General features: G+C 43.8%; 1 protein-coding gene across 1 annotated transcript in view; it reads right to left on the bottom strand.

Moving 5' to 3' along the window:
• Positions 1 to 3,842, bottom strand: part of CRHR2 (corticotropin releasing hormone receptor 2) — a 150,967-nt gene extending 147,125 nt beyond the window's left edge. The window contains exon 1 of the mRNA XM_071560650.1: positions 3,646 to 3,842. Coding sequence (XP_071416751.1) covers positions 3,646 to 3,711 — 66 coding nt within the window. The 5' untranslated portion in view covers positions 3,712 to 3,842. The remainder of the gene's footprint in view (positions 1 to 3,645) is intronic.
• Between the last annotated feature and the right edge of the window lie 23,266 nt (positions 3,843 to 27,108).

Below are 27,108 nucleotides of genomic sequence, written 5' to 3'. Positions count from 1 at the left end.
CCAGGCACTCATGGAGAGTGCTGAGTGATGGCAGTGCATACACTCCATCTAAGCTAATAAAGAAAGCAGTGCAAAGGTCTGGTTTAAGTACTTAATCATTTATACTGTTAATTTTTTAGGATGGCTCCTGGCCACATTTCTGCCCCAAGCAATCTGGTGGTATCTCAAACAGTTCCTGGGAATGATCTTGGAGTTAGGCTGCCCCATGGACCACCTCACTGGGCAGTTTGCACAGCATCTCCCTAGCTCAGAAGCTGAAGGAGCTTAATCATATGGGCACAAACTCTGGCATTTGGCCTGAAGGCTGGAGAGCTGTCCTGCAAATCTGAATTTACTAGTGGAGTTAGAACTTATGATGTTGAGATGAAAAAGTCTGCACCTGACAGAGCTCTTTCTTCCTCCACCAGCTTCAGCAGGGCAGGCATAGCCATGCTCTGGTTTGGAACATGAAAGTCACAGAGTTTAGAGAACTTAATCATTATTTCTCCTCTGCTCTTGTCAGAATAATAATATGTAAGCACTTGCCTTATATGACCAAAAGCTACAGCTGCTTTTTGCTGGCTAAGGGCAGCTTGAATATCATCACTGAAGTGTGTCATGGCAGAACTACCAGTCAGCCAACACCAGCACACAACTACCTCCCTCCCTCAACCATCCAGTAATTGCCAGGAGATGGTTACAGATTTAAACCCTGACAATGTACTACCCCAGGAAAGGCTTCTCCTGATGAGATGTTTATGCTGCATTAATTCACAATGGGGCTGAATTTTGGCACTCTCAGACCAGGAATATTATTTAACTTGTCACCACTGGCTGATACCCTCACACTGCCTGGGCTGTTTTAACAGCTTGAAGAGAACATATGAATTATAGTGAGCTTTGCTTTTGGTTTTGATGAATAATATCCCCTCTCCAAATTATGTGAATTTAGCAAAGACTATATGAAAATGTCAAAAGATTCATTTGCCTTTGATTGCTTTTCACATTAAACGTATTTTCCAGTGTATCATAAGTAGAGAGCCCTTTTAAGAGAACATAAATCTCAGTGCAAGTCTTCACCCTTTTGCTGACCAGCCCTGTGAAATCTGTCAGGTCATTTGCACCAGCATTTTCATGTGGCAGATCTAATTCTGTACTAGAAAATTGCCTCATCTCGTGGGTGTTGCAAACCTGCAGTTCTCATAAAACACAATTGCTTGGCTGCTGTGAAAACTTAAACTCCCTTAATTGGGTAAGGACCTGCTCCCACAAGCAGCTATTCCTTTTCTCAAATCCACAAGTGTGAATAAAGTCATTGACTTGGAGTCCATTTTTGAGTGTTTTCAAGTTAAACAACAACTTAAGAACTTTTGGATTTGAGCCAAAGTTTTAAAACACTGCTCTTGGTGCAAAGTCTCATCCAGCTGTAAAGCAGAGATACAGATTTACCAGCAACATTCACGGATGAAAACACTCCAAAGGAGCAGCAAAAGCTTTTGCTACAGCTGGAGCAACCAGAGCTGTTCTGCAGGTGAGGCTGAAGATCAAATTCCACCACGTTATTTCCCTCACAGGTGCACACATGAATCCCTAACAGACACAAGTATCACACATCCCAACAAGCTCCTCTAGAAAAGCACAGGGAATATATTCAGAGTACACATTTCTCTCAGATTAAACACACTTTATGAAAACTTGACACTTTTAATATACTTTTTTTTTTCTTTTTTTTTCCTTTAGAGGCAGCACTTTTGTTCTAAAGCAGCAACATAACAACCAAAATTTACAGAACTAATTCAAATGCAAAGCTGCAGGGGATCTGGAAAACTGTCCATAGATTATATCCAAAGAAGAAGCAGATGACATTTTTGGTCTCACTGAGAAAGAATTAGTCTGGCTAAGCACCCAGTAGCTGAGTACTTTTGATAACCTCACTGGCAAGTTCCCTTCTCTAAACACAAACTGAGATATTTTTATGGACCAAAATAAGTCAGTAAGGGAAAACACAGCCTGGAAGAGAAAAAGGACTAAGAAACAAAAACTAGGAAAAACTGGTTTGGGATTGAAAACAGCAATGCGTAGGCCCATGCCACTGTGATCCCACGTGCACTGATCTCTGACTGGGAGAAACCCCACACTGGAAAGTATTTTCTGTCTTCTAAGGAAGCTACCACAAAGATTTTAAGATTGAAATGTTGCTTTTAAGATTAAATTGTTGCTTCTCTTTGAAGCCTGTTGTATTTCCTGACCTGGCTTTTCTCTATTTGTAAATTAGAGAGGGGAGAAAACAAAATAAAACCACAAACAAAAACCCCAAACAAACCAAACCAAACCAAAAATGACGAACTTAAGGAATCAGAACAGATCTTCTGTCTTTATCTAAGGAAATGTCAAAGGCGGGCCAGTTGCGCTGCAGTTCAGAAGGGTCACTGTCACTTTTTTAATGCTGTGGGAACAGCCTTTACAAATTCTGCACAGCATCTATCAATGTTCCTCCTGCTTAATCCCTCACGTTTGTTTTACAAGTCTGACTTAGCACTCTTGAAACTATCGCTCAAAACAAGCCACCAAAGCACTCAGCCTGACTTAGGGGTGTGGGCTGGGAAAGCTGTTTTAAGTCCAGCCTGACACAGGCCAACCTTCTCTCCACATCATCCCAGCATCATCCAGAAAGATGCTTGTGATGAAGAAGGACCACACTGAAAAGCTTCCCGTACATTTCACCGGAGAGAAACTTGGGAGCAAACGCTTGGATGGTGGATGCGTGGGCTGAGCCCTGCCCTTCGTCACCGCTGCTGCTGAGCCCTGCTTGAGCACATGCTGCCAGAGGCACCGGGGCGAGAGGTCGGGGACAGCGGGCACCAGCCAGGGAACGGGGAGATGGAGGGAAAACTTCCCGCTGGGACAGCGAGATGTGACCCCAGCGCGGTCCCTGCGCTGGGATCTCCTCTGGCGAGGAAAGGGGACAGGGAGGCTGCTGTTCACAGGGGAAGGGACACTAAGAAGGGCTATGTTAAGCCCCGGGGAGCTGAGCGGACCCCGAGGTGAGTGGGTGCAGAAAGAGGATATTCTTGAGCCCCTTTCTGAGCGCACCTGTGATGGAGCAGGAAGGGGCCAGCGGGACGGATCCCTGGACTGCCGGGACGAGCAGCACCTGCGGGGGACCCGTCCGGGGTCTCCCAGAGCCCAGGGACAGCAGCACCTGCGGGGGACCCGTCCGGGGTCTCAGAGCCCGGGGACAGCGGCACCTGCGGGGGACCCGTCCGGGGTCTCAGAGTCCAGGGACAGCAGCACCTGCGGGGGACCCGTCCGGGGTCTCAGAGCCCGGGGACAGCGGCATCTGCGGGGGACCCGTCCAGGGTCTCCAAGAGTCCAGGGACAGCAGCACCTGCGGGGGACCCGTCCGGGGTCTCAGAGCCCAGGGACAGCGGCACCTGCGGGGGACCCGTCCGGGGTCTCCCAGAGCCCAGGGACAGCAGCACCTGCGAGGGACCCGTCCGGGTTCTCAGTCCAGGGACAGCAGCACCCGGGAGGGAGTGGGCGACGGATCCCGGGGCAGCCCCGGCGCCTTCTCCGCGGTCGTGGGGCATTCCCCTCCTTCCCTCCCTGCCCCAGCCCCTGTCCCCGTCCCCTGCCACCCAGCCCTTCCCCGTGCTAGGCACTTACGGGCAGGAGCAGGAGCGCGGCGGCGGCCGCTGCCGGGAGGCTGCGCTGCGGCGCCCGCCCGGCCATGGGGGGCTCGGGGTGTCCCCGGGGCTCAGCCGGAGCCCCCGCGCTGCCCCGGCGCTGCCATCTCCCCCCGCCCGCTGCCCTTGACCCCTGCCCGCCGTCCAGGAGCCGAGCCCGGCGCCGCCGGCGCGTCCCAGGGCAAACCCCTGGAGGGAGGGAGGGAGGGAGGGAGAGACAGGGAGGGGGAGCCAAGCCCGCCCTCCGCCCAGGATGCCGCGGGGATGGAGGCGGCTGGGGGCACCCCGCGGGAGAGCGACCCTCACAGCCTCCAGGAGCGAGCGGGATCTTCCTCTCCCCCTGCACTGAGTGCGGGAGGGATTCCCCACTCTGTCAGGCACTGTGTGCAATGGGGACTCAGAAGCAATGGGGAAAACCCCTCCCCAAGCACGGAGTGCGATGGAGATCCTTTTCCCCAAGCTCTGAATGCCATGGGGGTGCCTTCCTCACAAGCCTTCAGAATTAACGGGGATTCTCCTTCATCCTCCCATATCTTGGGAATCCACTGCCTCAAACTTTCCAGGCACAGGAGGGTTCCCCCTGCCCCAAGCTTTGAGTGCAATGGGGACTTCTTTCCAAAATTAGGTGAATTGCAGATTCCCCCCCACAATCCTCCAGGAGCATTAAGAGTCCCTTCGACACCACTCCATCCTGCCAGGCATTAGGTAAAATATTAACTGCATTGCCCAAAAACTTTCAGGACCAACAGGTTTCTCCCACTGCTCAGCTATGAACTGCCATGTGCAAAAATTGCATTAAAGGTGGTTTATTGAAGAGAAGACTGACTTTTTACTTGGGCAGATAATGATAAGACAAGGGGGGATGATTTTAAATTAAAAGTACATAGATTTAGGAAGTTCTTCATTGTGAGGGTCGTGAGGCACTGGAACAGGTTGCCCAGAGGAGCTGTGGATGCCCCATCCCTGGAAGTGTTCAAAGCCAGGCTGGATGGAGCTTGGAGCAACTTGGTCTAGTGGGAGGTGTCCCTGCCTATGAAAGGGAATTGGAAAAACCTGATCTTTAAGGTCTCTTCCAGCCCAATTCTTCCTATGATTCTATGACTGCCTACAAGCCTGAGAAGGAAAGGGAGCATCCTCCTTGACACTGTGGAATGTGAACCCCCCACTAATCCTCCAGGAGCAAGGGGACATCCCCAAGCCCGAGGTGCAATGTCACCAGGTGTGACGGGGAACTCCACCATCAAGATAATGAGGAGCAAGTCTGGCAGCTTTCTATGTACCCCAGGGCAAAAAGGTCCCAGTTTGTTGGTCACCACATTCATCAGCACAACTTTCCCAAAACCTCCAAGCCTGTGGGGCATTTCTTTTGCTATTCCCCAACTGCAATGGGAAGCCCTTTTTTTTTGCCCCAGCACCAAGCCTTTCAATACTCCCCAACAACATGTACACCCTTCTAGCCAGGCAATCCCAAAACTGCCTGTGTGGCTGTTCCTTGTGCACTTGGTCTCTGAAACAAGAGGCATTTGTCCTGCTCTTCTCATCTACAGACACTTGCCAGACAAGATCCCTGTGCAAGCAATAGCAAAACAAGATCGCCCCATATTTTCATGCCCACTTGTCCAAGGGGCTTCCAGCCCTCTGGCTGCTCTAGGATGAATGTTGGTGCTAAGGGAATTGGAGTCTTACGGATTTGGATGCCTGACCCTGTTGGGGCCCATCAGTTCCTGGGTCTAATCACTCCCTGCCCTACACATCCAGTGAGGCCTCTCCATACAATGTATGTGTTTGTGGAATTGTTAGGATGTGGGCACCAGGCCAAGCCCTGCTCTTCCCAATGCCAGCAATGAGCCTAATAAGATTATTTTCTTCTCTGCTCCCTGCCATCTGCCCAGAGGACAGCCAGCTGTGTGTGAATCACAGTCAGCACCTTCCCCCAGCTGCAGCTGGGACTGTCCCCAAAAGCCCAGCCGTGTCCTAAGGCACACACAGCCCTCAGCCACAATTCTGGAGCAGGAGCAGACATGACCTGCTCCTTCCCAGCCCAGCTGCTGGATTCCCACAGGGAACAGTGTTACACACTGCCTGTGTAGTCCTCTGCTGCCAACTGCTTCCTTTCAGAGAGATGGTGCCTTTTCCTCAACAGGACAGTGCCTTTCCACCATCGTCCTTGTTTCCTTTTTTTTTCCTTAAATCAAAATCACTTGCCATACAAATCACAGTGGCACAGAGGAATGAGTTCCAGCAAATTCTCAGAGTTTACAAAAGCTTAACAAGCCTCAGTCAGAAGCAGAAATACCTGGACATCTTTCTTTGAGGCCTTGCTGAATTATTTTGCTTTTTGTCATTTACTCAGAAAGGCATAAAACACCTCTAGGACATCTCTAAAGCACCTAAAAGTAGGTTTACATTCCTAATTCCATGCAGGAATCCCATTTAGTACGTCTTGAACATCCTAGCAAGGAGATGGACACTTATATACACTAGAACACTTGGAATCCTCCTAACACACTGGCAAAAGTTTTCACAAAGCAGCATTATTTCCCCTTTTCCTCTGGTTATTCAACAGTTGGAATATATTTAAATATTTAAGCTTGCCCAGTTTGTCCTCTCCTGTCTGTTGCACACCAACATTTGTTTCCTTTCATTATTAAAAGAAAACAAAACCATATCCCAAAGCTGCATGCTTCCAATTAATATGAGTTTGTTCATGAAAATGGAAAAGGAGGAATAAATCCAGCAAATTTTTTATTGCATTTAAACATCCACCTCTGGGACTGGAAACTCACACGCAACAGGATTATGTGAACTCAGGAGAGTTGGTCAGGGGAGCCTGAAGCTGCCTGTGCACAGACATTGGGCAAGTGCCCTGGAACCAGGAGGGTTTTCCAGCTCCACAACCTTCTGTTATGATTTGTCTGTGCTTATTGTGCTGTTCAGAACTGGAGCCTCATAATCTTAAAAGTTGCATTGAAACAGAGCAAAACAACCCCAAATTGTGACTGTCTAAGGATTAAGTAAATTGTTCCTACAGTCTCCTGATCAGAGCTTTGCCCTCGTAGCTGGTTGCAAAGTTCAACCAAAGATTTTGTTGACTCGGTCACTTACAAGGTCACTTCCCTTCACTCCTCTTGAGTTCTTGAAGGGCTGAACTCATACTGCAGCTTTTCCTTCAGTCTTGGTGCTCCTGGAGGTTCTTCTCCCAGTCATCTCCTTTCATGAAACTTGTAGGGTTGTTCATCCTCCTGTCTGGCTTTACGGGTGAAATTGGTCAAGGTTAACATGGAAACAGAGACATGTACAGGCACAGATACACACACATATATGTGTGGGTATGGTATAGGAAATGTAACCCTTGCTCTTTAGGAAATACACTAAGGCCAACGAGATCAATATGCAGAGGTTCAGGAATGCAAGAGAAGACAATTCTGATTAGTTGGAAGGAGCAAGTCTCCATATGGGATCATGGAATGGATCCAATTGCTCAGTTCTTGCCCAAATGACTTTCAGATATGGTTTACAGTCATGCCCATAGAAGGATGACTTCCCCTTGCTTTTTTGGTAGTGCTTTTTTCCCCTCTTTAAAGCTTCTGGAATAATTTATATCTCCAGTTTTAGGCCCATGAGTATTTCCACTGCAAAAAGCATCCTTGCTGCAGGAAGGGCAAGGCCAGCTCTTGGTGTAACATCTAACACAGTGAGGTCCTTGCTGTGTCCATAACCTTAAGGAATTTATACAATACCACTAAAGTAACTTGAGAAACAGTTTCAATTATAACCACAAACATCACACCAGACAGAGTAACCAAAGAGTGGAATCAGACTGAATCAGACACCAACTTTGCCTCTCTGAGATACTGGATGATGTCTCAGAGGGAATAGATGTCTTTCACTTAAAGAGAACCAACAGAAAATATCAAATAGCTCCCTCCAGGTGAATTCCAGAGCCCTCTCCCACAGTCCCCATCTGGGGACAGACTGGGTCCTCATTTGGGACCTTGGACAGGTTTTAGGTCTCTTGTGCAGGGTTTCAATAAACCCAATTTTAATTATGTACCAGATGTTTTGTTGATCCCCTAAACTAATAAACTCCTTGCAGAGATGTGACAGCTCAGAACAGCTACAAATCTCTGAAAATGTTGTGCTGCCCTGTCCCCTTTGACTGCATCGGTTTGAGCTCAGTTTCAGAGGCAGGGCAATTGATCTGGGTATGCCAGATCTGGAAAAGGTCAGGCTGGGAAAAGGAATGGGAAGAGTCCCCCACTGCTTCTTGCAGGATGAGTGAATGCCATGATGACATTTGAAACCAGAATAAGGGAGGAAAGTTAGCTCGAGGGTTCTTATTAATAATGGATGTAATGGTTTCCTGAAATAATGGTGGGTCAGAGTTGGTAACGAGCACAGCTCAGGACAACAGAAATTGCTCTGATGAAGCAAAAGCCCGTAGTGTCTTCCTCTTTGGTAGTGCAACTGCACTTGAATAAAGAATGTAAGAAGGATGGAGTTAAAAATGGTGATATTTAAAGAAAGTTCCATTGATTCAAATGGTTCCTAATAGTGAAGTCTCTGGGGTGTAGTATAAACCTTGGGAGTGGGGAGACAGAGGGAAAATGAGGTGGAAGCATCACCCCGTAGGCATAAAATAGATTTTCTGGCTTTCTTCACCGTGGAACTCATGTAGACATTGTATTCTCATGGAATAACACAGGGCTTTTCCTCGTGACAGTGTGCCCAGCTCAGTGTTTTGCACGTCCTGTTGCCAAGGTTTTGCCAGGGAGATGCCATCAGCTCCTCACTTCCCAGGATCCCCACAAAGCTCAGCTGCCACCAAGGCCATATAGGCTGGAAGAACTGCTCTGGTGGCAGCCAGATGTTCCTCTTTCCTCAGCCAGATGTGGGTCAACAAAGCTGACACATCTGGGAATGTTGATCTGACTGCTTTGCAGTCAGAATTTCAGGTGCTTTGCTCCAGGTGGGAAGGACAACTGGCAACCTGGACAACATTGCTCTGAGGGGACCCCAGAGTTCCCTGACAAAGCAGTTTCAGAGATGAATTTTGTGTCTAAATGGGCAGGCTTGGAGCCCCCTCAACCCAGGACCTCCCTGAAGGGAAAGCAAGCAATACATAGGTTTTAAGATCAGGTTCCCACCCTGGGGCAAGAGGAAGGAGAAGCTCCTGTCACAGACCACAATGAATACTAAATCATCACTGTTCTGTCCTTGTGCTGTGAAAGGGACTGTGGACATCAGTTCCTGGCAGACATCTCATGCAAAAATCTGGGGTTGTTGTCCTGGCAGGACAACAATTTCCCTTCACCTTTATCTGGGTGAAAAATTCCCCAGGTCAGTGCACTCCCAGCTGGTTTGTATCATGTGATAGGAAAGTGGTTGGACTTGTCAGGAAGAGGCAACAATAGACATTGAGACCAGTATCTGTCTGCTGCAGAGAGATGATTGCAAGGACAGGGCAGATGTGGAGTGATGCTTCCATCATCCAGAGATCTGTGGCATGTACTTACTGATACAGCCATATTTATATCAATTACAATGCATTATGTACCATCTCTGGAAGTGTCCAAGGCTGAGTGGGAGGGCCCTGGAGCAACCTGGGATAGTGGAAGGTGCCCCTGCCCATGACAGGGGGTTGGAACGAGATGAGCTTTAAAGTCCCTTCCAAACCAAACCATTCACGGTTCTATTTCACATCTCAAGGTTTCCTCCTCCTGTGGTTTCCTTGGTTATCAAGAAATTATTCCTGTGCCTCCCTGGGAGAATTTGTTACTCCCTTTTGCATGGATCACATGAAGGAGAAGGAGGACTACTGGTTATAGAAATGATGACATCTATCCCAACTCACTAAATCCTTAGTTACACTTGCCTTGGTTCATTCTTGTCTATCTAAGCACTGAACCTCTATAACACTTTACCATAGTTCCAATTACTTCAGTGGAACTTTAAAATATGGTGAAGTGTATTATCAGGAGTTGTTTCACCTCAAAATGGGGGAAAAGGAAAATATGTCATGAGAAGAACTGCCTAAATTGTCTTCAGAAGCTCAAGCCCTACTGATACTCCAAGTAGGTCTGACAGTTTAGAGAGTCCTTGGTATGACTTGATTATTTCCAGATAACTTTGAGGTTACTTCTGTGGAAATAAATCTTGGATTTTTTAAAAAGTGAAAAGAAATGTATGATTTAGCCTCCCTCTTTCACTCATTTCTCAGAAACATATCCTGCATTTTGCATTTAAATTGCAGTGTTCACCTGTATTTTGCCACACTGAAAGAGATCTGGCACTAGACAATCAAATGGGGACTGAGACCCACAATTTCTGCATCCAGCTTTAATCCACTGTGTTTACACTAAAATCTGACTCACCTATTTTCTGTTTAAGTGCTTTCTGCAGGATGTAGTTCTTAGGGCTGCTTCCTAAATTTTATCTGTATTTTCCCACTTCACAGGCAATGTCTTCATACAGTGCTCACTCTCCAAGGGGCGAATTTTATATTAGCAATCTTAAAGAAAAAGAAATAACTCAGCTTGAGGGCTAAACCCCCAATTCTTTTAATTTAAAATCATTTATAAGTTACTGTTAAGGCGTCAATAAAAAGAACTTTTATTGCAATACTTTGGGGAACATACAACAAAAATGGTTTGCAAAGAGATTCATATAATTCTTATTCCTCTCCCATTTTCCCTTCCTCTTTGCATCTTTCTGATTCAATCAATAGATTTTTGGGCTCAAATAAGTTATTCATCTTTAGCTTGAAATGTCACCTTACTTGCTATAGTAGCTTTCATTCTGCACTGAGGCTCAGACACCCAGTCAAGTCGTGCAGTTTAAATAAGTTACTGGACAGGATTTTTCTCATGGACTGAGGAAAATAAATGTAGGTGTCTCCATATTTCAATGCTGAGCTCAAATCATAGTCAGTGGGGCTCCAGTGAACCCAGTGAAACCTGAAAAGCACTTTTCTGCCTGATAGAGAGATCTCTTGAGGCTCACTCTTATTTCTGACAAGCTTCAGCATTGCCTCTGGAACTTCCCACTGAAATGCAGTTTCACCAGATGAAGTTTAGGGAGGATCCTTCCCTTGACAGGCTGCTCTGAACTCTTTGAGGTCTCAATCATTTTAGTAGCTGAGTTGTCAGCAATTTCTTGCCCCAGATCTGCCAAGTCACTTTAGGATTCCCTTTTGTGGGGTTACCATTCAGTATGTCAGGAATTTCCTTGAAAATCTTCTTTTGCCAATGCAATGTTTGTTTTATTTTTTGCCATCATCTGGCAATGCTGCTTGTTTGTGTTTTCCTGTGAAATGTTTGAAAATCACTTCTCTTTCCCTTTCTCCCTGAGAACTGTTTGCTGGGAGCTCACAGCATATCAAACAAACTAAAAGGTGCATGATAATCCTTTGCCCACTGGTCTGACACAGCTTTAGAGGAGAGGCTTGAAAATTTGACTCAGCAGTTGGCAGGTAAATGAATCAGATGCAGTTTTACAAATATCCATTTGTCAGTCACAGCAATAATACTCCAACTTTACACTTTTTAGCCATGTGGATTTCAGTGAAGTAACTCTGGAGGGACACATGGGAGAACCAGGCTTAGAGAGTGGAAAAATGCATATAATGGGGATTTTCTACATCCACTTGCCTAGAATTCAGCTGTCAACATAACTTATCTCTGTTCATCTCTAGCCTAATGGTGCTGTGTCATCCCTGAAGAAAAGCACCACTTTTTCCCAGGAATAACTGCCTTCTATTTTGGATTGTGCTGCCTGCACTTTTTCCATTCTGAGTGCCTCAAGTGAGCGCCTCAAAGACATATTGGGCATGGAAGCATCTGCATCTGTGGATTTCTTCAGACTTACTTCAGACTAGTAAACTAAATATCACAGAAGAGTAGAATGGTTTGGGTTGAAAAGGACTGTAAAGATCACCCAGTTCCACCCCTGCCATGGGCAGGGACACCTTCCACTGTCCCAAGTTGCTCCAAGCCCTGTCCAACATGGCCTTAAGCACTTCCAGGGATGGGGCAGCCACAACCTCTTTGGGGATCCTGTTCCAGTGTTCCATGTTCCAAATAAATTAGAATTAAATATCCCTATGAATTAGGACTCCCAGATTGAACACACAGTTATAAAACTTACCCTGAAGTTACTGAATGTGACCACAGAGTTTGCTGTTGCAATATTTCCATTGCTATATAAACTGCTTGCAAAAATCTTACTGCCAAGAAACTGATAATTAAACAAATAACTTACTTATCTTCTGTTGGGAAAGAGGAACAAGGGATTTGCACATCATGGTTTACTTTTTCCCTTTTATTTCTTGCCCTTCAGTCATCTCAGTGTTGTGAGTTACTGGAGTCAGCAGCAGCACAATGCTCCATGTGGTAAACAGTAGGTCTAGAAATTATGTTGATAAATAGAAATGAGTGCAGGCAGACAGACTGCATGCTGATCAGAGGCTCCTGGTAATATTTCAGTCTCTGTGAAAGACATTTCTAAGATGTTCAGTATAGGACACAAAACTTTTTAAAAGGATGTAGGGAATGAGGTGTCGGTTTCTAGGAAATTTTCTGACTCAACAAACTGCCATCAGAGGTAGGACTGGGTTGATTTAAAGCCATTATTTATAATGTGTCTACCAGTGATCTGGATTCTCCACCCTCCTCTTACAGCCAATGGACATCTAACCCATACAGGGAGACAAGTCCAGCTTCACTTCACAACACCCTGAAGTTGATGTCTATGGTCCATATTTGGATTCAAATCCCAGTTCTGGCCTTTTCTTCCCTTGACTGTGAAGGAAGCTGAGAGCAGTGAGTTTAATGGGAACAGCTGCATTGTAGGTAACTGCAGTTAAGTGACATGAATCCCATCTAATCTTTAATGAGGGAAAAAATTACCCTGCAAATGTTATAACTTCCCATATACTTCACTGTTCTTCATTGCCACAGTATTATGACAGTTTATAGGGACTGAAGATCTGGTCCAATGCCCTCAAATCCTCACTGAGAGGCATCAGCTTTAGACATGAGAGCGTTTGATTTCTGGAGCTCATCTTGTTCACAGCAATTAATTAGTGCCACCTTTGGCAATAGTTCCCCGTGCTGAACATCTGCCTCCCAGAATGTGAATCAAAGCTGCATGTGTTGCTTTATTGTACGTGAGGGCTCTTACAGGCAGGAGAGCTGTAGGACCTCTTAGTCATTCATGCTAAAACTCCTCTAAATATTGCAGCAATCAGCTACAGCAGTTTCCAAGGGCCTGAAATGTCACAGTGATGCTTCATGCACTCAGGCAGTGCCTAATTAAAATACATGCTGGAGGCCTGCTGTGCCTCAGCCAAGATTGCTTGTCTTCATTTCTTTTAGCCCTTCTGACGATCAGTCAAAGTCCCTTTGCACAGCAGTTCTTTGCATCAGGCGTCTTGGGGTCACAGCTTTTATAGAGAAACAGTGGCTTTGCTTATTCTGCCTTAGATCAGGATGGTTCAGCCTTCTCCAGGCTCCACGGCAGCATTGAAACCTCTCACCTGAAGGGTTAGTTGAATTTAGCAGTGGATCCTCCAAGGGACAAAGCTGTGAATATTATCAATAAAAACAATATGGCTTTTGGGGCCCACAGAATTCATTTCTAGCTTTACCCCAGTGTTTCCATGGACACCGCAGGGAAGGTGGCAAAGTGGGTGGACTCAGCCTGCAGATTGCCCAGGAAAACATCTCATAAAAGTGTAAAAAGGCATTCCTCTAAAATTCCATCACTTTATTCATCTTAGCAGACATGAAGCTATCCAAGAACTTACAGGAATTTCCTTTTAGCTCTATAAGGAAATGATTTTTATGCTGATTGCTCACCATTCTGCATTTCTGAACCATCTTTTCATCCATCTACTCTCCTAATTCTCTAATCCAGCCCATCCTGAGTTGCTGTGTCAGCTGAAAACAACCCTTTGCACAGCAGCACTTTTGTGAATTATGGCAGCCGGAAAGGGATTCATCATTTCATGTTTATTTATCAGAGAATTGGTAATAAAATGTTTTCTTTGGCTCAGAAATTGAGTTTTCTGGGTATTGGCTGCTTGTCAATAAATGCTGGTTTACATCCTGAGGTATGAAAAGGAAAGGAAGAGATTATTGTTAGAGCTAAGGCAATTTACACTCTAATGAAAACAGAGGGACAGAGATTAAGCTAAAAGCACCTGCAGTTGAAATGCTTAAGGGTGTGTAATTTTTGTCTTGTCTTCTTTTTTAGGTGGAAAGCAAGCCAGACACTCTCTTTCCAGATAGGCTGCTGGGAGCAGTTGACTGAATCTTGAGTTTCTTCCCAGAAAAAATCCCCAAACCTCAGAAAAACAAGTTCTAGTCTGTGAAAGACTGAAATTTTATGTCTAAAATGGTTCAGCTTCCTTCAGCTCCAAGAGCAGGTACAGAAGGTGTTTGACAGACTTAACAAAGGGTTTATTCAGTCTCATTTGAAATCTTTGAAACAACTGGGTGAAGCATCTAAGCGTGGAGAGAACAATATTCCCCAAGTACCTGCAGCTGCCAGTATTACTGACTGGATGGCAGGCAGACCCCACAGACCTTTCTTTAGATCCACACAAATAAATTCAGGATGCTGGTGAGACAAACAGACATGTCATGTCCTGAAAACAGAGGTTCCTGTTACCAGCCTTGGAATGGGGAAAGGGGTGATGATAAAATGCATCTGAACTGCAAAATAATATTGTCCTTATAAGGCTTGAATTAAAGTTTGGTTACGTGTGCAGCTGCTCCACAAGAATCCTAAATCTTTCAGTATTTCCTAAAAATTTAAATCTTGAAAGTCCCCTTCATGGAGGGAGAAAGAACCAGCAGAAATGAAACCAAAATTGTCTCTTACCATGCTAGCACATCTCACCTTATCCAAATTGGAAAAGACTCCAATGTATTCTATGTTATTAAAGCAAGAGAAAAATCAAAGAGTTTCTATCAGTGCCACAGGGAACTATATTTAAAAAATAAGTTTGGGGATTTTCTGTGGAAAATTCCTTTTTTTTTTTTGAAAACCCCCTTAGCTTGACTTTGAAATCAGCAGCAGTTAGACTCGACATCTCCAGAGTCTTCTTCCAACCCAAGTTTTTTTATGATTCTGTATTTCACTGCCATTTATTTTACATATAGAGACAGCATTTTCCCTTTGGGAAAAATCTTTGTAGAACTCCTGAGAGGGGCAAAAGGTGGAGTGTAGTTATCAGTAGATTGTGGTCATTGTCAGGTTAAGCTCTACCTGTGTGATTTACACCAGGATCCAGATGCAGCACAGATGTGCTTCACATCCTGCTACCTCAAATACCCGGACTTGCTTCCCACATACCTCCCTCCCAAGGATGGTATCAACCAAATGGAGGCAGGGAAAGCAGAGGGAGCCAACAGCTGGCTCTGGCTCCTGAGTAAAATTATGGAGAAGACAAACAGAACTCATGGGACCATAGAGTGAAACACTGACAAAAATACTCCCACTGAAAGGAAGGAAAAGGCATTTATGGCACAGGGGGTTTCCACAGCTGAGTGAGTCTCCACAGAGCACTGCCTGCTTTAGAGGATTTATCCCCTTTTCTGGCATGGGACCATCCCTGCCATGTAAACAACTTCTGCAGCAGAGGGAAACAAAAAACTACTGACCCCCTGACCCCTCTGTCTAGAGGAATCACGTTTGTCTACTTTGAGCAGCAGTCAGGATTAAAACAGACAGCAGGCTTTAGCCTAGTGAGCCCAGTGGGGAAGTCCTCTACAGAACAAGATTGTAGGTTACACAAGTAAAGCTTAAAACCAAGAAAAGGCAACTTTAAATACGCCTGACATCTACATCTTGTTAATCTGCCACTGAGGAGGTGAGTGCAGCAGATGAGCCATCCCAGCAGCACCTCCTCCCTGTGGTGCTGACTTCAAGAAGGGCTCGTTTTTCACAGTGTGTCTCCTTTTTCACAGTGTGTCTCCTCACTGGTATCCCAGGGCACTCAGAGGAATATTTAGGAATGCCCAGTTCTCCTTCCTCTCTTCAGGAAAGGAGACTCCCCATGCTAAGCCTATGACTTGGCAGTGCTGGGTTAACCTTTGGACTCGATGTTCTTAGAGGTCTTTTCTAACCTAAATGATTCTATGATTCTAATGGTTCTGTGAAGGGTGACTGTCAAAATGGAAATAGCACATTTGGAAAATTTTCCAAGGATTAGGATGTAATATTCTGCATTTTCACACTATGTCAGTCTTCCTGTGTAGGGACTGTTGATTTTCAGCCTCCTCTAACCTCATCTTTCTACACAACAAGACTTACACCTGTGAGGCTTTCCAGAACAAGTAGTTCTCATAATAATCACAAACCAACCAAGTATCAGGTATCTTGATTGTTGGATTCAGAAAAATAAAAAAAAGCCCAAAACATAAAATGAAGGAAAGACCACCTTGGTTTAATGGTGTAGGCAAGGGCATGAGAGCCAGGAATTCAAATCTCACACGTTCCACTGCTGACATGTTGTTGTTTAAGTCTTTTCTTCTTTGCTTTCCCTTAAAGCTGGAAAGAGCCAGAATGTTTATGTTGTTACCAAAAAATGCAGCATCAGTTTGCAAAGCATGGAATGGATGGTGTTTATAGCAACAAACAATATTTCTGTGCTTGGATGGCAGGCAGGAAGGTCCCCTCCACTGCATGGGGGGTGCAGCTGTTACTGAGGTTTTTGGAAGTGAACTAAAGGTAACTCTGTGTGCCACAGCTACATAATTTAATGCTGAAAGCACAGGGTGCTGCCTCCTTCCTTCATCTGACCTATGGACAGGACTATGAAGCAAAAAGAGCCATGGGGACAACTTCTTGCTTTTCTTTCAGTCTGGAGAAGAGAAGGCTCCAGGGAGATGTTAGAGCACCTTCTAGGACTTAAAGGTGCTAAAAGAGAGCTGGAGAGGGACTTTTTACAAGGGCATGGAGTGATAGACCAAGGGGTAATGGCTTTAAACTTAAGGAGGGTCGATTTAGATTAGATATAATATAGAACTATTTTATGATGGGGTGGTAAAACACTGGCACAGGTGCCCCTTCCCTGGAAATATTCAAGATCAGGTCAGGAGGGAGCACTGGGCAACTTCTTGTGGCTGGATTTGATAACCTTTAAAAAGTCCCTTCCAACTCAAACCCTTCTATGATTCTTTTTCTTTCAACCTCAGCTTTGAACTTGACATTTCCTGTATTCTTATGGCCAATGTGTTACAATAACCAGTGTGAGTCAGGACCACTGGCACGAGGCCACCAGGACTAATGTAACCCAGTAATCCAATCTTAATGAGGTTTAAAAAGGAGCTTGACAGTAGTTCAAAAGCACTTATTAGATGTATGGCTTGTCTGTGATTACTGAAGCATGCAAAGAATGTTATTAATAGGTCTGCAGTCAGGTGAATAGGTCTGCAGGCTTTGGATTAATTTCATATAGCAACAGGCAGTGGGGATTGAAAGAAGTGGAAACTTCAATGACAAACATGTTGATAAACTTTCCAAGAGCTTGAGGAAACACAGCAATGGAAAATGGATAGGGATAAATGTGTTGAGGCAGCACTTATAGCTCAGGTTCATCCTTCAAGCTCATCTGCTCCACTCACCTTGAATGCACAAACCCCCATAGGTAAAAACACTCTCTGATACCTGAAATGATGTGTCTGGTTTCTCAGCTGTGGGAAGGCAGAAATGATTATGAAAATATAGATGTCCCTGACTTCTGGACAGGTCTATGTGAGCACAGCAGTTTCACAGTTCAATGTGAAGAATCACTTTTTACCACTCATTTTGAAAGTGACCCTTGGTGGTTTTAATAAACAACTCTTAGTTCTTCAATAGTAAGAAATATTAAACAAACACTCCTTGACCACATTCTCCAAATATTTCAGATAGCAGATGTTTCAGGCTCCAAATCTTTCAGACACCATAATGTTTGCAATATAGTCCATTTTAAAATCACAGAATACCCTTGTGGAAGGAAAATAGGGTAACACAGCAAATATCCAATTGGTTTTGTGTTTGCCATGCCCATTTGTAGTCCAGTGGCTGAGTCTGTCCTGTCCTTCTCTGATAGTTCAAGGTCTAAGATCAACAATTCTAGTTGTCTCAGAATTGAGGACATAATGACTCTCAGGTTCATGTGTTTAAAGCAAAAAGTTCATTGGCTAAAGACAGGTTGTCAGAACAAGAAACAACACAAACAGTCATTTTTAGAGGACAAAAAAGAGCATGAGTTTGGTTTTGGTTTGGTTTTTTTTTAATTATGCAAAAATACAGACCTTTGTGTGAACATCATCTGAAGCAGAAAAGAGATGATGTGCTATTTCTGGAGCAAGTCAGCTGTGCTGGAATTATTCTGCTTTCACACTAGTTCCAGTGAGAATATGGCTTCAGACTTTTAAAATGCTCAAACTACTGAGCCAGATTTGGCCCTCATTGCATGCAAAAGGCAGGAATTCTCATCAGTCTCAGTGGGGAATCTCTGCTTAAAATGTGATCCTCAATCCTGCTCATTTGTTTTCCAGGAATAAATGCCTTTCAGTAAGTGCATTTTGCACTAACAGTAAATTCAGTCTGCTTGGCTTTGGAGCTTAAATCTGGAGACTTAAGTGATCAGCAGGGGAATGCTCACTGAGAGTCAAGACATGAGGTCTCACACGAAGGATTTTCTACAGTGTCTGTGTTCTCATGATGCAGAGGCATCAGGTCACCTGCTGCATTGAGCCCTGGTATTTGTTTCTGGATTCACTAAGGCAGAACACAAAATTCAGTGATCCTCCCCAACCCTGGAATTGTTATAACTCTTGCCAGCAGCCCACAAGTTGTGCCTTTACTTTAAGTACTGCAGATAATCTGAAACAAACTCTCAGAAACATTCCTATGGAGTTTCCCACAGGGAGATGTCAACCTGTCAAAAGAAAATTGTATCATGGAAATATGTCAGGTTTGATAAAACACCGTGTTGAAAAATCAGATTAGAACAAGTCCATGGAATTATTCTCTTGTCAGTCTTTAAGGAGCAGCAGGGTTTGATTGCCATTTTAAATGGCTTTTAGATTAACTTTATTTCCCATGAAGAAAAGAGAGAAGAAATCAGAGAATCATTGAATGGTTTGGGTAGGAAGGGACCTTAAAGATCATCTGACTCCAACCCCTGCCATGGGCAGGGACACCTCCCACTATCCCAGGTTGCTCCAAGCCCCATCCAACCTGTCCTTGAACACTTCCAGGGATGAGACAATCATAATGAAACATTTTTAAAGCCCTCAAACAAAGAGCATTCAACGTTATTGTTCATTTCATTTCACGGGGAATTTTGTTGTTCTATTAGCCAGTTAAAATTCAATTTTGTTTTCCCTTGTCAGAATTATAAGTGGAAAAGAATATCTATTTCCCTCTCTGCTTTTAATTAAACCATGTGTTTGCCAAGTATTTAATCAAAGTAGATGGTTAAAGTCCTGCAAGTGTTATTAAATTTGGGCAAAAACTGGTACTGAGAAGTTGTGGTGGGAACTGAGGGTCAGAAAAAAGCAGGGGGAAAAAAGGAAAGAAAAATACTCTAAATGACAATGACGATATTTCCTCCTTAATCATTTGAGTCCATATCCCTCCAAGTGAGTTTCACATATGGATTTTATCCATAAGTGCACTGCTGTGTAATTGCCATGGATTTCCACATTTACTGTGCATCTCCATGTCTGGCTGAATGGCAGGAATTACTTTGTGCTGAGTTCCCTGGATGAGACAACTCCTTACCTGCAATTCAATACCTGCAGTGAAGGTCAAAAATAAAACTGACTTAGAAGTGTCATCTTTGTTCTCAAAAACCACATGACATTACCATGACCTAAAATTTCACATATTTTCATGCTCCCACACAACTCAGTGTGTAACTGTGGCAAGAGACTCTTATCTAGGAAAAGAAGAAGGTCATTCAGATTCTTTTTCCACATTAAACTGGTGAGAATAGAAAAAAAAAAGTGTTTTCCCTATAATTAGACACTCACAGAAAGAGAAAATGTAGAAAAGAAAGAAATATAGAATCACAGACTATTCTGAGTTGGAAAGGACCCACAAGGATCATCGAGTCCAACTCTTAAGTCAATGGCCCACACAGGGGATCGAACCCATGACCTGGGCACTATTACAACCAAGTTTAACCAACTGAGCTGATCTCAGGGTCAATATATAGAATTAATGAAGAAAATTGGAATAAGTATTGAAATATCAGGGGCAAATTCATAGAAGAAAAAATGGTAAGGATTTTTAAAATCTGAAGACACACCATCTGACCTTGGGAATCTGGATGTCTGCACAAAGATCTCCATGGACACGGCCACCAACTTCACTTTAGCAGGTATGGGCTGCTCTCAGGGCTCACTCCAGTGCAAACATCAGTGTAAATTTAGGTTAATTCTAGCAATGAAGTGAGAATCCATGATTAATCTCTGTGTAATTTGGCATATTCTCCTTCTTCTGAGACTGATTTGTTTTACCCATGGGTCTTCCATCCCCTAAAATAATTTGAGCTCTTCTTTCTATGGGAAGCTCAGGATGACAGTCCTGGAAACTCATCCCATCCCAGGCCATATCCTTCAGCACAGAGCAATGATGGGTCAGCTGCAAAGGCTGATTTATCTGAGTAGAACATACTCACACAACTGTATTGTTTCCATGGCCAGAATTAGCTTGGTTGAGGCTAGACTGGATATCTGAGCCTTGGCAGCACATGGCAGAATGTAGATATTCCCAGGAGACAAATCCATAATGTGTCTGCTCCAGAGACAGATGCTGTCAGCGATCACAGGAGTGTGTTATTGCTTTCCTTATACGATCAAGAACAACAGAAAGACTGCACAGATTTTCTGGCATTTCTCCTTCTTGCATTCAGAGTGTATTTAAGGTTACAAAAATTTCTGGCTCGGTAATTTGTTTGGTGGGAGTGAGAGAAAGTGTGGAAGAAATTCAAGATGGAAGAGAAGAAGAAAACCAGGGAAAGGAGCTGCTTGAACTTCTTGAGTAGGTTGTCCCATACACAGATAACCAACACACAGGAGTTTATCCGGGGATTTCACAGAGCTTGGTTGGAGAACAACAGAACTTACAGAGCCCTGGGGATACAAAGTCATGTCCTTGCTATCTGGTGTCCAGGTAATAACGAGTGAGTAACATCACCTGAAGGTGAGAAATGGGTGGATTGCAGAGGTTTCCCAGAAGAAAAAGATGACAATTACCAGAAAGGATGAAGCAGAATAAGAAAATCTGAATCATCTGAGACTTAGGAGACAAACTCTGTGAAAAGGCTTGATACCCCCTTCCTAAATAATGCCTGTTATGCTTTTCAGGGATACAGTCTCTTGTTTGACTCTTTGGCTCTAGGATTTTAGCAGCATCAGGTTGGAATTTGTGGATCTCAACCTGCTTCCTGCCCTTCAGGCAAGAGCAACCTGATCTTAAAAGATCATAAGGAGGGATTGCCTGATTCATTTACTCTCTTCTGTATGCAGAAACCAGTTTAGTCCTCCAGTGGAAAATAAATAGTATTGAATAACTTACATTCCAGTTTTCAAAGTACCCTGTTTCTGACTGGGATGACAAGTTTCCTCTGATGCAGGGCTGTTCTTCACCAGGAATCAAGACAGACTCAGGAAAACACAGATGTGAGACCTGGTGTGAGATTCATCTGAGCAGCTGCAGGTGTCTGAGCCCTTCAGAATAGAAACAGGCTACTTTTGGGTGAATTTGGGGAGTTTTGGGGTTAAATTTGGAGGGTTTAGAGCGAATTTGGGGACTTCTGGGGTGAATTTGGCTCAAATTTGGGGAGTTTGGGGGTCAATTTGGGTGAATTTGAGGAGTTTCTGGATCAATTTAGGGATTTTTGGGATGAATTTGGGAATTTTTTGGTGAATTTGGGCACTTTTTGGGTGAATTTGGGGAGTTTGGCGGTGAATTTGGGGGGATTTGGGGGTGAATTTGGGGGGTGGGGGGGTGAATTTGGGGAGGTTTGGGGGTGAATTTGGGGGGTTTTTGGTTCCCTCAAATTTTGAGAAGAAAAATCTCCCAGTCCCCTTTTCCCCCCGTTTTCTGCTTTCACCCCAAAATCTGTTCACCCCCCAAAGTTAATTAATAAAGAATTGAGTGGTTTGGGGTGAATTTAGGGAGTTTTTGGGGGAATCTGGAGACTTTTGAGGTGAATTTCAGGAGTTTTGGGGCTAATTTGAGGAATTTTGGGGTGAATTTGGGGAGTTTTGGGGTGGATATGAGGAGTTTTGTGTTAGGGTATTTTTTCATAATAGAAACAGGGTCCTGAGGGCACTGTTGGGCTTTATCAATCCTGACCAGCCTCTCCTGAGGCATCTCTGCACACCCTCCACTCATGGGCTTCGTTTGAGTTCAGCCCTGGTCCTTCAGCCTTGGCCTGAATTATGTTGTAGGAATATCTGGTTTCTGTCAGTCATAGTTGTGTTTGGACATGGACACCACTGATCACAACTCTGATACCTCCCAGCTTGACCTTGGACCTCTCTTGTCCCCATGGACCAGCGTGGCAAGCACAGGACTGTGTCTGACAGGTTATTGTTGCTAGACCTGACCCTACCCTTGACTTCCTGGTTTAATCTTGGACTTGCCTCAGCAACATGAACTTGCCTGAAGTTTTGGACTTTTAGCCAAACCATCTCTAGATTTGCCTCACTCTGGGGGTCTGCAGGGCAGGATCTTGGCCAGTGAGGTCCTACCTGCTGTCTGGTTGATCACTCTGAGTTCCAGCACCTCAGGGAGCAGCTGGCCATTGCTGCTGTTCCATGACTGCTGTCTACGACAACCTGGAACCTCACCAGCTCTTCACAAAACTGCCAAACCCCCCAAATGAGGAGCAGTTTTTCACTGCTTGAGATGTTGATTAATCAGCAGCTCATAGTTCCAAAGCCCTGAGGTGACCAATCCAACCACAGACAAAACTTCATCGGTGAGGAGAGACTTTTAGAAATGAAGGAAACAAAAATTACCTTGTGCCATTGGGTAGCAGTGGGAAAAAAATTGTAGAACAGTGTGAGAGGAGCAGGTATTCAATGACTAATTAGAACCTCCCCTGTGAAGAACTCATGCCTATATTACAAGCAAAACTGATAAATTTTAGCATTGTTCTATCAACAGGTTAAAAGAGCAACTAAATACATAACTATTCATTAACAGGTATGTTTTCTCTTCTCTTGCTTCAGCCAGATTGAATGAATTAATTAATTTAGGTTGATCAGGTTTGGATATCCTTATATACACAGCAAAAGCAAGATGGGAGTTTGAGGGGGAACTGTAACTCCTTTATTCCAAGAAGCAGCTGTTAGTTGTGTAACAAGATGAATGAAAGTTGAATTGCTTGGCACTTAATGGAAAAAGACCTTTTTTCCTTCAAAGGCTGAGCTGATGATGAGGCTGAAGAATATTTACCACGTCAGGCTGAACCATGGAAGTAAATATATTCTAGATTAAATCACAAAGCAGTTAGAGCTTATGATAAAAAAAAAAAACAAAAGCAAAACCAAAATACATTTCCATCAGCCTCCTGAAAGCAGTGAACCTGTGGAGCTTTTAGGTGCATTTTAGAAATGCAAAGTGATAGAAACAAGCAACAAAAAGGTTTACCTGTGTTGGTTGTTTTTTTTCTCACCCCAACTGACTCGGTGATCTGCCTCCCAGTTTGGCTCACAGGGTTGTAACAGCTCGATGAGGTGCAAGTGAACTGACATGAAGATGGAAGTGAAAAGTGAAAAGAGGGAGCATGAACCACCCTTGCTGCTGCAGAAGGTGCCATATGGAACCAGGGCTCCTGCTTGGATGCAGCTCTCACACTCTGAAATTCTGATCACACTGGGGGCTGTGGCTGAGTACCCAACAGGTAAAGAATCAACTCTAAAAAAGAGAAAAAGTAGGTTGAGTTTCTTCCTCTTCCTTCCATTGTGCATCATAAATCAAGGTTTGCATTCATTGCTGGAAAGTCTTTAAAAGGATTTTGAAAAGACTTTAAAAATAACAAACAAATAAAAAAAACCCCAAACACAAACAAAAAAGCCCCACTCCACTGCCAAGTCTTAATTACTAGAGCTATCTGATCTTGACTCTAATTACTAAGATCTAATGAGAAGTTATCTAAGAACTATTATTATTATTATTAAAATAATAAGCTAAACCAGCCCTTTGTGTGCTTTACACACTCTCTGTTTCTTGGGAAACAGTTTCTGGTCAGAAGTGATTTTTAAAATTGGTGTTGCCAATGCTAATTTTTTAGAAATGTTGAGAAGTTCCTTCAAAAAGCAGAGATTGAAGATGTTTATTTTCAATTTTCTTCCTGTATTTTTAGGGATTATCTGATTTCTTTGCTCCAAGTGTTCAGGACCCTCTCCATTAACAGACTGAGCAGAAAATAATATAGGAACAGTCCATGGTTTGTTGTTTGGGGTTTTTTTCACCAAGTTCCTTTCCAAAATCTTCATTACTGAATCTGAAGAAATAAGTCAAGTAGTAGGACACTCATAGTGAAGGGTGTGAGTTGGCAGCACTGAATTGTGGTGTGGCATGAAATTAATAAACAGTGGTGGGTAGCAGAGAATTATAAAGAATTTATGTAATAAATTGTGAGTCACTGATGGGTTTCTGCAATGTGGCAGCCAGGGAGAGGCAGAAAGCTTATTTGATCAGGTTTTCAGAGTTTGTAATGGATACATAATAGACATGAAAATCTGAGATTTAGGGATGTGGTTTTTAAATCCAGGATATTTGTGCTTTGTCTTGATGTTGCTCTTCTATCCCAACAACCCTTTCCAGCCTGGTGTGCTGTGTCCACTCCACTGTCTCTCCATTTCACCCACAAACCCAAAATTAATACAATTTTTCTCCTCACCCAGCTGACAGAACACACAGTCACCCTTCCTATTTGAAACTGCAGCACTAAGTCATACGTTTCATAAGACAACTCTCCTTTAAAAATAGCAGTGTGTGTTTGGGAACACTGCCCGCTGCCCCTGGCACAGGATTCTCCCTCACCCTTGCATTTCCCATTGTGTCAGCACCAGGCTTTTGACCCTGAAGGTGGAGCCAAACTTCCAAATTCTTCCTTGAGATCCCAGCAGCTGCAGGACCCTCATGGTGAGTGCTTTGGTTGATTTATTTCTGGAAAGGCAGCTTTAAATACTCTAAATCTGTCCTCCTTTGCCCAGGGGCAACTTGAGGTAAATTCTGCTACGTAAAGGAAGCTGTAGATACTAAACCAGTGTGTGCAACAGCAGATCCAGGGCATCACAGTTCCTTTCCAGCTCAAATCAAAGTCAGATTGCTCTATTGCTGCTGGTTTTACACAGAAAATGTTTCAGTGCTGTGGTGACAGCAGCACAAAATAAAACTGAGCAGGCAAATTGCACCTTCACCAGAAGTAAAGTCAGGTTGCTTTCATCTGAACATCAGGAAAGAGCACAAAGACAAGGGATGAGTTTTCTGAGGAACTGAAGCAAAGCAAGGAGCAGTCAGGATGGTTCAAGCATGCAGCTGTGCCCCAGATGTTGTTTGAATTGCCTTACAAGCCAGCTACTGCAGAGCTTAAGAGACCTTGAAGTCTGTGGAGTTTTTTCCATCAATATTTAATGCAAATTGTAGAAACAACCCAAAGATTGTTTCCCTTTGCCTTTGTCTCCCTTTGCCACATGAGATTCAGACATCCATCCCCAGGTATCCTCTGAGTTCTGAACACTGTTTTTGTGGCAGTATTTCTCTACAGCCAGAAGTACTTGAATCAAGAGGAGAAAGTGTTTCTGGTGTGTTCTTCTCTTTGGCATTTCCTACTGGTCAGTAACTGGTGCTCAAATCAGCATGAGAAGTTTGAATAATCTCAATGTCCCAACACTTAACCCAATTTTGTATCCATCCCTTTGTCACTAAATTATGTCCTGTACCACCAGTAAACTGATCTTTTCAATTAAATACTCTTCCCAATCCTATGGATTAAAATACATGTGATATCTTTCTGGTTTCTTTCATAGTTTCATAGCAGTCCTTAAACTCTAAATTAGGCAGATTAAATCCACATACTTGTTTATACTTGCTAAACCACAAAGCTTACTGTCAGTTCTGAATGCTCAGTTTGAAAGCCTAATCAAGCCTGATGTTTTTACAAGACACTTCACACAAGATTCTTGGAAAGGCGTTCCTCAATCCAGTGGATTATTGAATTAATTGTCAGTAGTAATGCCATTGCTGTGTACAGATGGGGAAAGGAAAGCAAAACATCTCACTGACTTGGAATCGAGACAGTCCCCTGAGGATATTCATGTCACCGAGTCTGTGAAGGGATTATATAGATCAATAAAAATAGAAACAAAGTCAATGTCGCCTTTAAAAAGACAAAGAAGGTCAAGTATAACTTGTTCAGGGCAATACAGGGAGGGAGCACAAAGGGAATTGTAACACATTCATCAAGAGTGAACAAATACTTTTAAAGGAGTGATTTACTCTCTTCTTTCTCTGTGTAAATTGCCCTGGTCCAACAGCTATTGCTCCTTTCTCTTCTCCCCTTTCTCCCCACCTCCGAAATTCCCATCACAACCCTTCAGGAAGTAACACACAGTCTTTAACTTGCACACCAGCACTTAGTGCCAGAATGACATTGAAGAATCAGCCTGTTTGGACAGGCTGGGGGAGGTCCCTGTGTGCTTCTTAGAAGAGGATAACAGATGAGTTCTCCTTTTTGTGCAAAGAGCCATGTTTACAAATCTGAAAGGCACAATTAGCAGTAAATAGTCTTTTCTGGGTAATGAGCTTTTGTGCTCCTAAGAACTAGGCTTAATTAAAGAACAAGCAGTTGTTTTGTCCTCCCATCCACTGGAGCTTGCTGGAGAGGGAGGAGTTCTCTGTGTGATGTTTCATGGCAGTTATTGTGTAAGGTCTCCTGTCAGCTGCATTTACTTGGTTATTACTAATCACAGAATGGTTTGATCTGAAAGGGACCTAAAAGATACTGTAGTTCCAATTTCTCTGCCATGGGCAGGGTCACCTTCCACAAGATGAGGTTGCTCAGGGCTCCATTTCACCTGGTCTTGGACACTCCCACAGATGGGGCATCCACAGCTTCTCTGGGTAACCATGAGGATTCTTTTTTGTCAGGATAGTTTTGCAATATTTGTTAAAAATGAGCTGTCCCAACCCTTCTTGTAGTTACTAGCACTGCTCTGGACAATAGTGAGGGGAAAGAAAGAATCATAGAATCATAGAAACATAGAATCAATTGGGTTGGAAAAGACCTCCGAGATCATCGAGTCCAACCCTTGGTCCAACTCCAGTCCCTTTACCAGATCATGGCACTCAGTGTCATGTCCAATCTCAGTTTAAAAACCTCCAGGGATGGTGAATCCACCCCCTCTCTGGGCAGCCC

The sequence above is a fragment of the Pithys albifrons genome, chromosome 7 (assembly GCF_047495875.1).
Source record: "Pithys albifrons albifrons isolate INPA30051 chromosome 7, PitAlb_v1, whole genome shotgun sequence".
Classification (NCBI taxonomy): domain Eukaryota; kingdom Metazoa; phylum Chordata; class Aves; order Passeriformes; family Thamnophilidae; genus Pithys; species Pithys albifrons.
This window is presented reverse-complemented; position numbering and strand designations above follow the sequence as displayed.